The sequence below is a fragment of the Haplochromis burtoni genome, unplaced genomic scaffold, assembly GCF_018398535.1.
Source record: "Haplochromis burtoni strain Fernald_Lab_line unplaced genomic scaffold, NCSU_Asbu1 Contig_119, whole genome shotgun sequence".
NCBI classification, from domain to species: domain Eukaryota; kingdom Metazoa; phylum Chordata; class Actinopteri; order Cichliformes; family Cichlidae; genus Haplochromis; species Haplochromis burtoni.
Genome location: NW_024582480.1, coordinates 370260 through 386163, shown reverse-complemented (window position 1 = coordinate 386163; position 15904 = coordinate 370260). Strand labels below are relative to the sequence as shown.

The 15904-nt window shown below is 41.9% G+C and overlaps 1 protein-coding gene across 11 annotated transcripts in view; it reads left to right on the top strand.

Moving 5' to 3' along the window:
• fgfr3 (fibroblast growth factor receptor 3) overlaps positions 1-15904 on the top strand; it is a 69291-nt gene that overhangs the window by 41629 nt on the left and 11758 nt on the right. For 3 of the 11 annotated variants that reach the window (XM_005929658.2, XM_005929657.2, XM_005929662.2), the window contains exons 6-13: positions 4050-4173; positions 4335-4525; positions 10558-10702; positions 11329-11510; positions 14825-14970; positions 15155-15276; positions 15448-15558; positions 15646-15836. In XM_005929658.2, coding sequence (XP_005929720.1) covers positions 4050-4173; positions 4335-4525; positions 10558-10702; positions 11329-11510; positions 14825-14970; positions 15155-15276; positions 15448-15558; positions 15646-15836 — 1212 coding nt within the window. Of the gene's footprint in view, positions 1-4049; positions 4174-4334; positions 4526-8683; positions 8829-10557; positions 10703-11328; positions 11511-14821; positions 14971-15154; positions 15277-15447; positions 15559-15645; positions 15837-15904 lie in introns of all 11 variants that reach the window. The other 8 variants (XM_005929660.2, XM_005929663.2, XM_042223730.1 and 5 more) reach the window with 7 other exon arrangements.

Below are 15904 nucleotides of genomic sequence, written 5' to 3'. Positions count from 1 at the left end.
TCTTTATCTCACATGAAGTGCCTTGAGGCAACTGTTGTTGTGATTGGGCGCTATAAAAATTTACTGAATTGAATTTCAGAACAGGCAAGAAAACAAATGGCAGAAGGCAGGATTGTATTAATATTCCACCCATTTTGAAGCATTTTTTCTGGCCACGCAACACTTTTTTTTTTATTCGATCAATGGATTTTATACTTTATTTTGCATAACTAAACTTTTTAAAGCTCTTTCTAGATTTTTTATTTTATTTTATTTTTTTTTTAGGTCAAGCTGCATTTACCAGCTGCTGACAAAGGTTTTATCAGACAGTCTGGCTTTCAGCGTTAATGTCTTTCACATGCTTTCCATTCTGGAAGGTAATGTATTTCTGGGGGAAAATGCTGACTACAACAAAGGGATTGTTTAATTTACAGAAGAGGATCAGCAGAATGATCCGTGTTTTAGCAGCTCCAGTGTCAGTATTTGATAGTCTAACCCTACAGGCCTGTATATTTGTACACTGACACCTTTTTCCCCATGCAAGCTGGAGGCTGTTTCAGATATTCGCTTAAAATCTTGCAAGCACTTTGCATTTCTGTTGAAATGCAACCCAGAGAGCTAAGCGGTGCATTAGCTGAAAACTAAAGGAAACTAAATAGGATGTGTGGCTCATTTATAAAATGGAAAATAAAATTCCAGCAGTGCGATGTGCCAGAGCATTGTTCGCCTTCCCAGACAACTGCGGCGCTCCTTATTGTGAAGGCCAAGCCCTAAAGGTTAAAGTTCAGCCGTCTATTGAGCCATCAGATGGACGTGGCAAGAGATGGGCGTGTTGTCAACCCATTGAGCCAGCCCTAGCCTTTGACAGACAAAGTCATCGCCGTTGTATGATGCCACATATGGCGGATGGGATTTTATTGTGCTCATGCTAAACTTCGGCAGCACAAGCGAAGCTAAAGCTGACAATGTAATTATTGTGTTTCATTCCTTCCAGGTCGCTCAGCACTTAACTGATTTTTCAATCCCTGTTTTGACAGCTTTCCAAGACGGGGCTCTTAAACTGGCTCCACACTGTTGCTTTTTAAGACTTTAAGCACTTTAAATCCTTGTTTTTTCCACTCCGGATTTTAACACAGCCTGGATTGTGAGTCTCAGTAGGCCACGCAGGAATTTCTACACATTGCAAGATTATTTTTGGACTCCTTTTTTTAATTTTAGACCAGCCGCACGTCTTTTTCCCCTCTCGGTCATTTTAATCAAACACATCGCAGATATCAAAAGATAGATGATCCAATTTTTTTTTTTACTGGTATACTTCCATTTTTACAGCCTTCTGCTGTCTTGCAAAGCTAAACTTTACCAGCTTTAATAGCAACCCCCTTAGGGCTGCATCTCTCTGTTTCTACCTTCTCTATGGGTCAAATTAGACGGTAGCGCAGATCCGGGCCACTGGTCCGCTCTGACACACTCATAAATTCTGGTAACTGGCCCCGCTGGTTCTGACAGAAGCTATTTTGTGAGGTGAAGACGGAGAGTTTGGACTATAAAGGGAAAAGAGCTTCCTGTGTTTTCTCAGACAACTAATACACTGCAAAAAATGTCAGCATCTTTGCCAGTCTCTCAAGCTCGCTCAGAGTCCAGAATTTGATGAAAAGACGTGAGAGAATCTGCCCATTGGATGAGGGAACTGAAGTGTTTTCGATGGCAATCCCGGTGAAGCAAAAGGAAATGCCTCGAAAGGCAGTTTACTTTGTCCCAAAATATTTCAGAGAAAAAATTAACACAGAATACAAATTTCAAGTTGTTTCTCTGTCCTCTTCAGACTCCTGAAAAGCTGGTAATGTCTCTTTCAAAGTGCACTTTTTGCAGTGTAAAACTGCCTGTCCATTCCCATGGCATGCTCTGTGCGCTCCGTACATCCACAGCCAAAGCCTTAAAACCTTTAAAGCCTTGTATGACTCTAATGTAAGCTGCTTAATAATTTAATTCTGGTTGGAATCTGGCATGATTGGAATGGATAGGATTATCACATTTGGGGACTAATGCTACGAGTTCAACAGGGGTTAGCCAGTGTAACATGGTAATAAAAGCCAGTGATGTGTGTTTAGAAAATAATGAAAAGTGCCAGGAGGAATTAAAGTAGAATGGCACTCAAACATAATTATTACCGCAGACAAGAAGTTCGGTTTCAGTAGCCACGATATTAGTGGCAGTTAACACTTTAAAACCGAGTGCGTGTATCAGACAGATGTCTCAGGCTAGGTGTGAAATCAGAATCTGCAATGTAACAGCAGCTGTCGTATAAATGTAGTTGCGCAAAAGCTCCATCTGAACTGAAAGTTTGCAAAGAGTTACAAAGCAAAGAAGTCATGCTCTGGATCGCTCTCTTTCTGTATCTCTTGGTGGTCTTGCCCACTACTGAGCTTGAACTTGTTCTCATATTTTACCACCTTTTCGGTTCCCCCTGCATGTGTCGCCTGTTTTCTGGGGTTTTTTTTTCCCTTCACTCCCCTCTCTGCTCAGCTCAATCCCAGCCACCACAGCACAAGGCGTCACTCAGCTGCTCATGAGAGCAGCCATTGACTTCGGTTTGACTCCTGTCTCTGAGAGGGGTAGACGGGGTGGAGCCAGCCCCTCTGAAGAACCATTTGCCAGCGTCGAGCGAGCCTATGTTACCACGCAACTGCAAAAAGCACACACAGGCATAATATTTACACTGTTACATTATTTTCCGTATACGCCTCCAAGAGTGGGAGTCAAGAAGTGTATACTGTAAGACAGACAGAGGAGAAGAAGAAGAAGAAGTAGGGGAGGAGAATTTGATCCTCAGCATACAAATATATATATATATATATATATATATATATATATACCTTCTGTGAATGGCTGGCTGGCCACCAAAATGTGTGGGGTTAAATGTTTGCAAAAACATTTAACCTTCTTTGCACATTTTCCTTTGCGGGTGATGTTAAGTGTTCCACCCTGAAAAGCCTCCTTGTTGACATCACTCACTCCCGTCGTTAGTAATTCTGACCTCTCGCGGAGGAGTTCACTCTGCTCCTGTCTCACAGCGCTAAGCGCCACACGTTTCCACTTGAACCGTGGAGGTCATTCCTCTCGGCCCGTGGAGACTCTGCTTATCGATCCGTGGCGGGTTCTGTCTTCGCGCCTCGCGGTGCAGGACCGCTCGTACGTTCGCTCTCCCATCCGATAGACTTCTGAATCTGTCAAGTTAGTATCTGTCTGCTGCTGCCATCCAGCCACACCTGGTTTGAATTACTACACACAATTCAACACTCGGGTCTCCGGGGATGGCTTGCTCCTGAGTGGCACAGTGGAATCACTTTCAGAGGTGCAAAAGAAGAAAAAAAACTCACCCTCACTGCAGGCGGAGAGAAGAAAATACTTCTCTGCTATTTGAAAATGTCGTATTTCATCAAGTCATGATTCCAGTTAGTTTAACTGGTTTCTCAAACATATGGCGTGTGCTGCGTTCTATTTCTTGAAAAGGCCGTTCCTTGTGATTTCTTCAAAGCGATACCTGATGACACCAATCTCTGCAGCTTCTCTGGCCGCTGCGGGCACGCGGAATAAATTCCCATTAAGACGTTTACACCACATCAAAATATTGCGTTCTGCTAATCACATCTGTTCTGCATCAAGCGGGACGCAATTAATAAAAAGAGGTTAAAGTTGTGTCGTCGTTTGAAATGTTTGTTCAAAAGGGTTTGCACCTCAGTAAACATGCACTGCACAAAGGCCTCTCCTGTTTGCCGAGCGGTGCGCTCTGTGATGTTTTATACCAAAGGATATCAAAGGAGGGAATAGCTCTGACAGTAGAGAGGACGCTTTTCTATAGCAATAGCTGATATTTATTGGAGCAATTTCTCTATGGTGACCGTCTTATTAAACGTAGGAATATACTAAATGGGTATTTGTGTGTTGCTCTCTTGAAAATATGAAAGCAAATTCTCCCAAAGACTTCTGCACCCTTGTCATTTTTTATGACATATACTAAATATTCTCTCCTCTCTCATCTCCGTCGTCCCTCCACCCCACCCAACCCCAAGCTGAGACACCAGCAGTGGAGTCTGGTGATGGAGAGCGCCGTGCCGTCAGACCGGGGAAACTACACCTGCGTTGTGCAAAACAAATACGGCTCCATCAGCCACACCTACCAGCTCGACGTGCTCGGTGAATGTCTTTTCTCTTCTGCTGTTTTAACAACACATAACTTAACACACAGCAATTATAAAAGAGCTTATTTTTAGCTGTACCTTAAGTCTAAATTTCCTGCAGCATATTATTGCCACAAATGAGTTGTGGTAATGACTCTATAATTTCTTTTTCCTCAGAGCGTTCACCTCACAGGCCCATCCTCCAGGCTGGTCTGCCAGCCAATCAGACGGTGGTGGTGGGCAGCAATGTGGAGTTTCATTGTAAGGTTTACAGCGACGCCCAGCCGCACATCCAGTGGCTCAAACACATTGAGGTGAACGGCAGTCGCCTTGGCCCCGACGGTGTTCCCTACGTCAACGTGCTGAAGGTGGGTCTGTAGCTCAGAGCTCTTTGTTTTACATCTGTAATGAGCCTGAGTCTCACTGCCTGGAGTCGATCTCAGTCTGCGATAATTCTACTCATAATTAATCTCTCCTAATAGTTCTGTTTAATGAGCTTTTACAGTAGGTGGGTCTGTGGGGCCCACAGGCTGTTTTTGCTGCAGCCTGAACCCGAAGAGCTCATTCCTCAAACACCATACCTTCATTATGGGGAAAAAACACACACCTGCATTTTGCGACATACCACACCATATAAAAATGGATTCTCATAAACCTAATAATAGCCCTGTAAATAATTTTCTCCACTTAACCACGGCACCTGCACTGCTTCAGTTTATTCTAATGCTGGCCTGAGCAGTGTGGTTCCATACTGGTGATGATGGAGCCAGTTCACTTATAATTATAGTGTTTTATTTTCTTTCTCCTTTTTCTTATTTGTTCCTTTTTTCTTTTTTTTCTACTCATTTATGTCATGATGAAACAGTAAGAGGATATCATTTTTAAGATTGTCTCAGACACACAGCTCTGGCTGTCAGCACAGAGGTTCTAATTCAATTCAATTTCAAATCAGTTTTACTTGTTAAGGTCCAAATCGTAACCGTTGTCACCTCAGATCACTTTATATCGTAAGGTAAAGGCCTTACAATAACACAGAAAAAACCTAAACAATGAGATGATCCCCCCGTTAGCAAACACTTGGTGACAGTGGGAAGGAAAAACTCCATTTTAACAGGAAGAAACCTCCAGCAGAAGCAGGCTGAGGGAGGGGCAAGGGGAATGGTTGGGGGGTGAGCACCTATACTAACTTAGTGCAGGATTGTACCCAGTGATTGCGCATTGTGTCTCTTCCACCACTATAAATGTATTCATGTTTCTTTAATAGGCTAACAGCAATTAATCATGCTTAACCAGCATTTCCACAAGCCAATCAGTCGAGTGCCGCTTACTGGTTACATTCGATTTGAATAAAATATGTTAGGAGGAAGTGCACGAAATAGGCAATAGCTGCATTTGCAGAGAAATATTTGTTATTGTTGAGATAAATGTCATGGTTTATCCAAATATCAGCTGTTGGTATTTCAGTCTCATTGCAAATCCCAGATTTGTTTATTTAACCACTGGAAAGGAGATTGCCAAGGCAGTCATGTTTGCATTGTTTGATTCAGTAAGTGACAGACTGACAATCACAACAACGAAAAGGTTTTCTTTGTCAGATTTCCTAAAATCTATATTTGGTTACAGCATTATAGAGAAGAAGAGATACTTGACTTTTTTTTTATTGCGCTTCATTTCGTATTGAGTCAAACCGTAATTCAACTAAAGAATGTCAGAAAAACAAAATACATGAATAAAGTGAATCAAAAATCCACCCTAAAGGTTATAAGTCTGATCAGTCAAGGTGGCCCTATGTGTTTACTTGCTTGGGAAAGAACTATTTAATTATAAATCGAGCTGGAAAATCACGTATATGTGACTTGCATTTTCAGATGTCCCTGTAGATTAATCACAACTTTTCTGAGCTATTCAGCGTTGCCCGTCTTCAGTTTTTGTCCTTGCCCTGATGAAGCATCTTTTAGTTTTTAAAAAGATATTTTAATCGCATACTTCCTCATGAAGTATTAGGAAAGTGTAGATAGGATTGTCCACAATCAATCGAAGAGAGGGCAACAACCTTAAACCCACTTCGAGGCGTGTTTTTAGATCTGGGGTCTAGAAAGGAAGACTCCCATCCACATCGCAAAACCCGAGAGGGCTTAGCTGTCTCATTTTGACCGCCCCCCCCTCCTCCTTTTTTTCTTTTTTCTGCCTCTGGAGAGAGAAAGAGGAGAGGGTGAATAAAACAAACATCTGGTTTGGACTAAGTTAACTGCTGTGGTGGCGGCAACGCAGGGAGAGAGGCAGGCTCTGCTAACCGCCACTGCCGTCAGATGTGCTGCGTCGCGTGGTTTGAGGAGGAGGAGGAGAGAGGAAAAAGGGAAGAGGCAACCAAAAAAGCCATGGAAAAAATTAGTGGAGGAACACGAGGAAGGGCAAAGTCAGCAGGGAGAGGGAGAGAATGTGTGACAGATTGGTGGGCAAAGATGGAGAGCGAGGGCGAGAACGAGTGGCTGGGGTGTTAGAAAAGCAGCGAGACGGGCGGGAGGAGGGGACGAAGGAAATAAGATGCAAACGTGAAACAAGAAGAGCAAGAGATAGAAGCTGAACAAAGCGCATGGAGAAACGTCACAGTGTTAGCTTTTCACATATGAAAGTAACTGTCCAGGTACAAGAGTGCTCTCAGGTTGCAAATAGATTATTTTGGAGCTGAAGCCTTTAGATGATAACCTTCCTGAGTTGAAGAGATGCTCAAGGCCTGAGTTTCTAATCTTCTAACACATTATTAGAATTATTATTAAAATTTTTGAATATCTTCACACTATGAGTCGTGAGCTTGAAGGTCTGGGTTACTCCATCTTGACATTAAAGTTTCATTGACTTTTAATGTCAAGTCATTTAAATAAATAAATGAATACCTTCACTTGTTACATGAGACGCTCTCCTATCCGCACGTTCAATATGAGGCTATATGAGCCTGGTAGTTTAGCGAGGTGTCCTAGGTGCTCACTCATTTAATGTTGAAATGTCACTTTAAATCTGCTGGATTCACAGTTATTTTATGACTTATTAAAACACTGACTGTGCCGAAGCCTTTTACATCAATGTAGTGTCATTTAATTTATGCTTGAGCTGAAACACGTGGGTCGTTTGTGGATAAGAGATATGGTTGTGGGTGCAGTATGTTGTCTTCGTAACTTCACGACTTCAAACACAAGATCAGCATATAAAGTGTCCAGCAAATCTTTAGAAATGTACGTCTGAGAAGGTGGAGTAAAATAGAAAGCAAAAGGACTGAGAGAGTGAGAGTAAGAGGAGGAGAAAGAGAGAGGCCAACAAAAAGAGAGAGAAAGAGGGGGGAAAGCAAGCCTGTCAGCCCAGACTGCGGCTCCACGCTCTATTTTCGACTACCGCATAATTGAAACAGTATTTACTGAGATTTGTGTGTGCCTCCCTCTCTCTCTGTCACTCTCAGTCTCTCTCTCTAGGCCCACCACAGTTCACTCAGACATGATATGCTCTCTCGTGTGTGGCATATACTGTAGAAGTTAAATACAGCTTAGGGTGAGACGAGGGGGTCAAAAAAAGAATTTTTCTTTTCTTTTTTTTGAGAAATGCCTGAATCGTTCTTTTGATGCCTGGAAAAAGAGTTAACGATGAGTGACTCGCCCCGCACGGGGGAGGGAGAAGGAGATGTCTGGAGCCAAGCCGTGGATGTTCATTAAGCAACTATAAAACATGATATGTTTTCTCCTTTATGCGCCGGGCCCGTTTAATAATTTAGCAGCAGTTTCCCTGCGAGCGAAGCACCCAGTCAGATCGTGAGTGTTTACACTCGCAGGTTTACACCCTTATAGGACTGACATACTGTAATGCCTTTAAACTAGCAACAGACAGCGCGGATTGGTGCGAGTCTGCAATGTATGGTTTGTGTGTGTTCCTGTTGTTGTGTGTTTATGATCTTACAGGTTTGACATGTTGCTTTTAATCAACAAAACTGACAGAATGACACTATGCCTCACTGTATCACTCTCACGTCATGTTAGCATAGCTTAGCATAAATCTGTAAACAACTGGAAAGTCATAGAACTGGCTGTCTCTGTTTTTTTTACAACAGCAGCTTATAAAGAGGATTTATTCATCGTGCTTTTCATTATTTTCTATCACATATATACTGTTACAATAGTGGACTAAATGATGAGGATTCAGTTTGAGGCAGTTTTTTCTACTGACGGCTCTCTGTGATGTATGAAAACACACGGATCGGCCAATCAGAAGAAAGTTTGCCTTAAAGGGAGAGAAGCTGGATCATTTTTGAGCTGTGAAGCACGTAGAGCTATGTGGAGATAAGAATGAGCGTAAGAGGTCTCCTTTGTTCACAATAAACAATGAAACTAAGCTAATAACACAAAAAAATGTTGTTAATGTAAAAACCAATGTGCAGTGCTTCTTTTAGATGTGTGTGTAGTATGTAGGTTTGCATGTTGTTACTATGTGTTTTTGCAGGAGCTCTGAAGGCCTCACTCTGCCTTTCAATTTTCCCTTTACAGAGTGTTGTCAGTAAACACATTGAGACCCACAGTAAGTTGAAACTGTCCAACGTGACAGAGAAAGACGCCGGGAAGTACTGGTGTCGTGCTTCAAACTTTGTAGGAAAGTCAGAAAACGCTTTCTGGCTTAACATATACAAACCAGGTAAATTCTGAACTCTGGGCGAGAACCGTCGTCACCACATTTGATCTGCTGTGCCTCTTCCTCTCTGCAATGTTCCTCTTGGTTGTGGGTTTTGACTGGCTCGCTGGCTTGCTGACACCTATACACATTCATCAGTGAGGTTTGAGTTCTAATGCTCGCATTTTGTTAGCTAATGGCCATCATCTATTTTAGCTCCCAGTGCCACTTTGTCTTCCTTACCGGTCGATAAGAGAAAGACAATATTGCGCCATTAATTAATGCAAAAACTTCAAAAGTCTCTCTCACACACACACACACACACACACACACACACTCACACACACTCACACACACACACACACACACACAGATTAAAGCCCACATAAAACCTTTACTGACCAAAGCGTACCCGTACACAAACAAGCCAGTATTGATTTCTCTGGGAGAGCATCCTCCTGCTATATTAATGTGCTTTTATATGAGAGCATGCAGCAGGCGCCTGGATGTCAGTGTTCATTACTGAGGCACGGGGAATAAGTCCTCCACCTCAGCCTTTACTAAGCCACATCCAGCACTGCCTTTGAATCAAACTAACCTAGCGGTCATCACACCAAATGATATTTGAAGAAAGAAAAATCGCAACTGCAGTGATGCACTTTTTAGGCTGGGCTTTGGTGCTTAAAAAAAAAAGTTGATGTTGATGATACTCTTGATATTTACAAAAAGTGCACAGTGACAAGATGGCGTGTAAGAGGTGGGAACTCAGACCCTGTTGTATTTCTGTGAGTTCCTTTCTCAAGGCACAAACTATTTAAGACTAAGACTGTTTAAATCAAGCGTGCAAACTGATTTACTAACGTTAAATATCTGCACAATTTAAAAAGCTGGGGGAAAAAAAAGGTTTTTTTGTGCTTTATGGCGCTTTTGTAAATCACCCATAAAACTAACCAGGCCTCTGAGCTCTATTTGGGGATTGCGCTCATGCTATTTTTGCACCATTTAATAAATCTGGCGCTCTAAATTTTACTTGTAAAAAATTCAGGTGAAATCCCATTTTGGTAATGACATCTTGCAGCAGTAATCTTAAACTAAAAATATCTTTTTAAAACATGTTTACAAAACCCGGTGCTCATTTGAATTTGTTTTCTTTTAAAAACATAAAGGATCTAGGACTGATCCTTGAGGCATTCCTAGAAAAACACTGATCCAAAGGCGCAAATCACTTTCCTCTCACAAACACACAAAGACCTTCATAAGCAAGTCCAGAACCAAAGGCAAGCTTTGTCATCAGGTCAACTGTACGTGGTTCAGTTTAAACTCACGGGTGCATTTGGAGGCAACAGAAAACTCTCCTTATCAAAGAAGCTTACAGAAGTCTGTAAGAAATATTTTGTGTTAGGAAACTCTGTTATGACACTTCTGCCTGTTCTAAATGTGGAAATGGATGCCTGTGTCTTACGATTCCACATATGAAAGTAAATCACTGCTGCAGTCTAGAAAATTCTTGATAGGAGTTCATTACATCAAAGAGTGCCTGTGGCGTTAGGCTGAACCAACGAGCTTGTCTCACAGCGTGGTGTAGGTGCTGCTTGGGTGTTTTCAGGTGTGGGTGATGGTGCTGACAACAGTAAACAGGACTGTCCTTTCCTCCAGGGTGCATTTGGTGTTTCTTCTAAGAAGCTTTCGCCTTACGATATATCTTCTCTCTCTGTCTCTTTCTCTTCCCTCTCCTCCCTCTCATCCTCCACAGACGGCTGGCATTAACACTACAGATAAGGAGCTAGAGGTTCTCTTCTTGACCAATGTGTCTTTTGAGGATGCGGGCGAGTACACTTGTCTCGCAGGGAACTCTATCGGCTTTTCTTACCACTCTGCTTGGCTGACGGTGCTTCCAGGTATACTCTTCACTCTGTGGGTCCATTTTCTCCCACCTGTGTTACCTGAAATGTTAGAAACGCCACGAAACTTGTTTTGCTCTGCAGCACAATATTTAACATCAATTTTCAAACCTAATTATCATAGATTGCTACTTGTAAGCACACATTTTAAGTGCGTCGACGCTCTGTCACCATCCCTTTAATTTAACCAACCGAACATGCAATCCATCCTTCACTGAAAGGCGCTTTTTAATCAGAGCAGATCGTCTGCTCAGATGTCTCTGGGCTATGAGGCAATTTAACGACACTTCAGCTTTTGCTTTTCAAGACAATAATTGCCTCCCTGAGGAAAAGCGTATCACAGGTGCAATTACCTGCAGCAGGATAAAACTACACGATGATCACACCATGGGTTGCTGCCCCAACCCACGGTGTGAATGCGAGCTTTCAGTGAGGAACGACAAGTTTCTGATCTGTTTCTCTTTTGATTTATGGATATTTCTTCACAGAAAATGCTCACTAAAAATCCATTTGGTTGAAGTGTGCTACTGAACAAAGCAAGCTATTTTTGAGTGGGAATTAAAACAAAATGCTGTGTGAATTTGGTGAATTTCAACTGACTTTTCACATTTTCCCTCCTAAAGCAGTGAGTCCACAAAAGGAAGACTACTACGCCGACATCCTTATCTACGTGACAGGCTGCGTGCTCTTCATCCTCGCCGTGGTCATCGCAATCCTCTGCCGTATGAGGATGACCACGCAGAAGACTCTGCCCACGCCTCCCGTGCAAAAACTGTCAAAGTTCCCCCTCAAGAGACAGGTAACAGAAAGTAGATACAAGATTTGCACAAGACTTTCCCAAAACCTTTCTTCTCTCTGCTTGTCTGTTTAATGCAGCTTTTAGTATATAACCCAGGTCAAACTAAGAAAGGAAGAGTTTGGGGTATCTTTAAATAATAGAACAAAGTATAAATTGGTTAAAGAAGGTTTCTACGCGTCTGTCTGTCCTGTTGTTTAATTGGCGCTGTGTTGACGATGGACGGCAGCACACTGGTGACATGTGTTCACATTTATCTTGGAGCAGATTTGGTTCAGGGATATTTATGCGCTCCTGTGACTGTCAGTGTTGGTTTTAGATTTCACTCTGAGTGTATCACACACTCTCTCTCATCAACTGTTTGCGAAGAAACACAGAGTGGAGCAGCTGCATTGCCGCAGCTTTTAGTCCGAAGAACTCTTCGTGACTTCAGGACTAAGCTTAGATACAGTATCTACTAAGATCGGGCTAATCATGCTCAGTTTACTATCGAACAGGCTGTTATTGAAATTAAAGCAAGTCTCGAGGGCTGAAGGAATAATTTATTTTGTAAAAAAAATTGTTGAGCACTCTTCCAACAAGAGTTGAGACAAAGGATTGATCATCTCTTTATGTAAACACAAAGCTAGAGCTAGTAGCGGGTTAGCTTAGCATAAAGAGTAAAACCTGGGTACGCTAGCTTGACTCGTTAGTAAACACTCAGAGACAGACCGACAGATACAGAATTTTTTTTAAGACTGATGTTGATATTTTAACCCTTCAAGCTCTTTTCTGACCTTAGTGGTTTCTGTCATATTTCAGGACTGCTTATAGAACAAAATTATTGGGTGCACATCAGACGTTAGCATAGCTGGTCTCTGCTTATGCAGCTACCCTTGAAAAAAAACAGAAACTGCTTCTAATGGTCATCAAACCACATCCTTATTGATTTTTACTGAGATGCTAAAACTCATTATCTGTACGGGGGACGCTGTCAGATGTCATCTTTTTGGGGGTAGAATTAAGACGCACGAAAAAACATTTCCTTAACATTTGTTATGCAGTTATTTATTCATGGATCATTTGCTAAGATCAGTTGCGGATCGGATCGCGAGTCGTCGTCACCATTTTACGCTCTGTTGTCATCAGTTGCAGAGCGCCCTCTTGTGGACTAACTATACAACGTCAGCACTGATATAATGGTTAAAGTGTGGTTTTTTTGTCTCTTCTTTACTTTTTTAATTGTTATTTATATGCCGTTATAAATGCTGATTCTTATATGTTGCCAAATAGCTAATATAAACCAATTTTTACTGTGCTTTACTGTGAGCAGCTCTAATGCTAACTTTTAACAGATATATGAAGGGGGCTTTCAGTTTTTAGGTTAAATCAAGATAATTTTTTTTTTTTTTTTTTTTTTTTGTATAATTTCTGCTACAAATAGCATTTTGTGCAATTTATTGTTCACGGTTTGTTTCCCTTAAACAAGCAAAATCATATTAGGAGAAATGAAAACACTGATGAGGCTTCAAAAAATAAGATATCAGATATGATACACTTGGCAGTACGGGGTTAAAAGGGAACTATTACGCTCTTTTATAAGTCCAAGTTATTATTTTTGGACTCTAGCTTTGCATGAATCACAGTTCAAGAAATCCTGATTTATCCTACGTACTGTAGTTTATCTTCCATCTGAAAAAAGCTTTTTTACCTTCAACCTTTTCTCTAAAGAGAAGGTCGAACAAGAGGTGGGACAAATAGGCTTCTGTGCTCAGAGCCAGAGCTGTGAGTCTGGGTTGAACATATTAAGGATAGCCACTTTGAATGACATCACAGAGAGCCAAGAACAAAACAAGACAGTCAGAAACAGATTATTTAGAGCAGTCACACTAATCCCTGTGAGCCTTTAGCTCATTACTTTTGGTCTCTTACAGTAATTATAATCCAGGTAGGGATGTGCATCTTACCATTTCTCTCTGAATGCCAAGATTGTCTGAAAGTCTAACATGTAGACGAGTTTGCGATTATCTCTTCGGCCCCACCCTGCTGGCTCCCACTGTGTGCAGGACATAGCCACTATGTGTGTCTGTGTGTTTTGTGCAAAATCCAGCTTTCCGACTCCATAATTAAAGGGTTGTGCGTCTCAAAATGGAAACGATGCATTTTTAGAAAAGAAAATATTATTTGAAAGCCATAATGCAGTTCTTGGAAAACAAACAGACTTTTAAAACCACGATAAGGTTTCAGCTGTAAAGGTAGTACATAAAGAAGTATTGTTAGGTTATATCAAGTAGAAACCTCATCTATTGAAACATTTTTTAATTGTAGCCTCTAAATCATTTCTACTTGTGCGGCGCTCATATAAATGGTCTTGTAAGGTAGTGCAGGGAAAGTTCTTATTGCATTTTTCTATAATCTTTGCTTCGTTTTTGTAAAGCTAATCTCCCTGTTCTCTCCTTTCTTTTTCATAACTCTGAGTAAATCTCCTGTAAAGCTCCTGGCATGTTCTATCAGATATTACTTTTCATGCCTCTGAAATTGTGGTCAGGGCCCTTTTTCTCATTTTCCTCCAGTCAAGAAGTCTGGTAAGTGGACATGTTTGTTTCAGGACCCCACCTGAAGGGTCTGAGCCGGCAGACCCTGACATAAACAGATCTATCAAAAAGCAGACCCGAGCCATCGGTTTTTTCCCCAGCAGTCAGATAAATGGCGGGAGGATGCCGAGCCCAAGGGCTCAGCGGAATGACCGCAGATCCAGAAATGGAGCTTGTTGATGGATAGAGATGTCCACCCCACCTCGCCACTCACTCGCCCACCTCTGCATCCTCCTTCATTCATCTTTGTTACCTCCTGCTTCCTCCCGTGGGCAGCCACAGGCCTGCTGTTTGTAAAAGTCACTGACATTGGTCTGGTCCCGAGATGTGTGATGTTTCCCAAAAAGGGTTTTATCTCAAGTCACTGAATGTTGTTCTTTAAACTTCAAAGCTGTTTTGAATTTGACTGGATTTTGCACTGGATGTATTTTTGTCAGTTTTTGTTTTTTTTCACCCCCCAAAAGAGTGTCAAGATTTTCAGTGTGTCACGAGAAATGATTTCTTTTGAATATATTTTATGTTTCAGGGGCTGGTTCATTTTCAAAAACATCAAAAATATTAGGACTGTTTGAATAAATAATAAAGAGTCAAACTGATCTGAAAAAGGAATTACTTATTCATTATTTAGTTAAAAAATATTTGGTCAAAGATCACGGTTAGATTTCTCTTTTCCCTCTGTCTTTATTTGAATGCCTGTCACCAAACTCTTTTTCAGAGACTATAACAGTTTATTCTTTTGTACCCAAGCAGGTGTCCTTGGATTCCAACTCTTCCATGAACTCAAACACGCCGCTGGTCAGGATCGCCCGTCTGTCGTCCAGCGACGGCCCGATGCTCGCCAACGTCTCGGAGCTGGAGCTGCCGTCCGACCCCAAATGGGAGTTCCCTCGGACACGGTGAGGAAAAAAGCACACTGCACGCGCTCAAAAAAAATTATTCAGTCAAGTAAATTATATTTCACACTTTACATTGTGCTTATGTGACAAGATTACATGTGAAATTTACATGTAATCAAATTACTTAAAGTCTTTTGAGTATACACACTGAACTCCAAGTCTGAAATCTGGCCACTTGTTTCAGGCTAACTCTGGGTAAACCTCTGGGAGAGGGCTGCTTCGGTCAGGTGGTTATGGCTGAGGCTGTTGGCATCGACAAAGAGAAGCCCAACAAGTCGCTCACTGTTGCTGTGAAAATGTTGAAAGGTAAGTAATCACTGTGGCTACCCTGCAGGAATGAATACATGACCTTGGCAGTGACAGTGCTACCATGCTCGCTGTTGTTCTGTTTGTCTTGTGTACTGGATTTGCGTTGGTTTGATTGCTTCGGTTCGTATTTTCGTCAGTACAAATGCTCCATTGATTTTCTTATCTCAGATGACGCCACAGATAAAGATTTATCAGACCTGGTGTCAGAAATGGAGATGATGAAGATGATTGGGAAACACAAAAACATCATCAACCTACTCGGAGCCTGCACACAGGATGGTGAGCGCAGAGTGCAGTAACAACAGAATTTATGCAGGACTTAACCATTGCCATGAAAGTCATATTTGTTCTCTGTTTCCCGTGCAGGTCCTCTGTATGTCCTGGTGGAATACGCCTCCAAAGGCAACCTGAGGGAGTACCTGCGTGCACGGCGGCCACCGGGCATGGACTACTCCTTCGACACGTGCAAAATCCCCGATGAGCAGCTCACGTTCAAAGACCTGGTGTCCTGTGCCTACCAGGTTGCCCGAGGCATGGAGTATCTTGCTTCACAGAAGGTTAGCCACGTTGCTTCACTTTAACTCAGTTATCATATAAAAGGATGCTTTGGCCTGCACTTAACTTC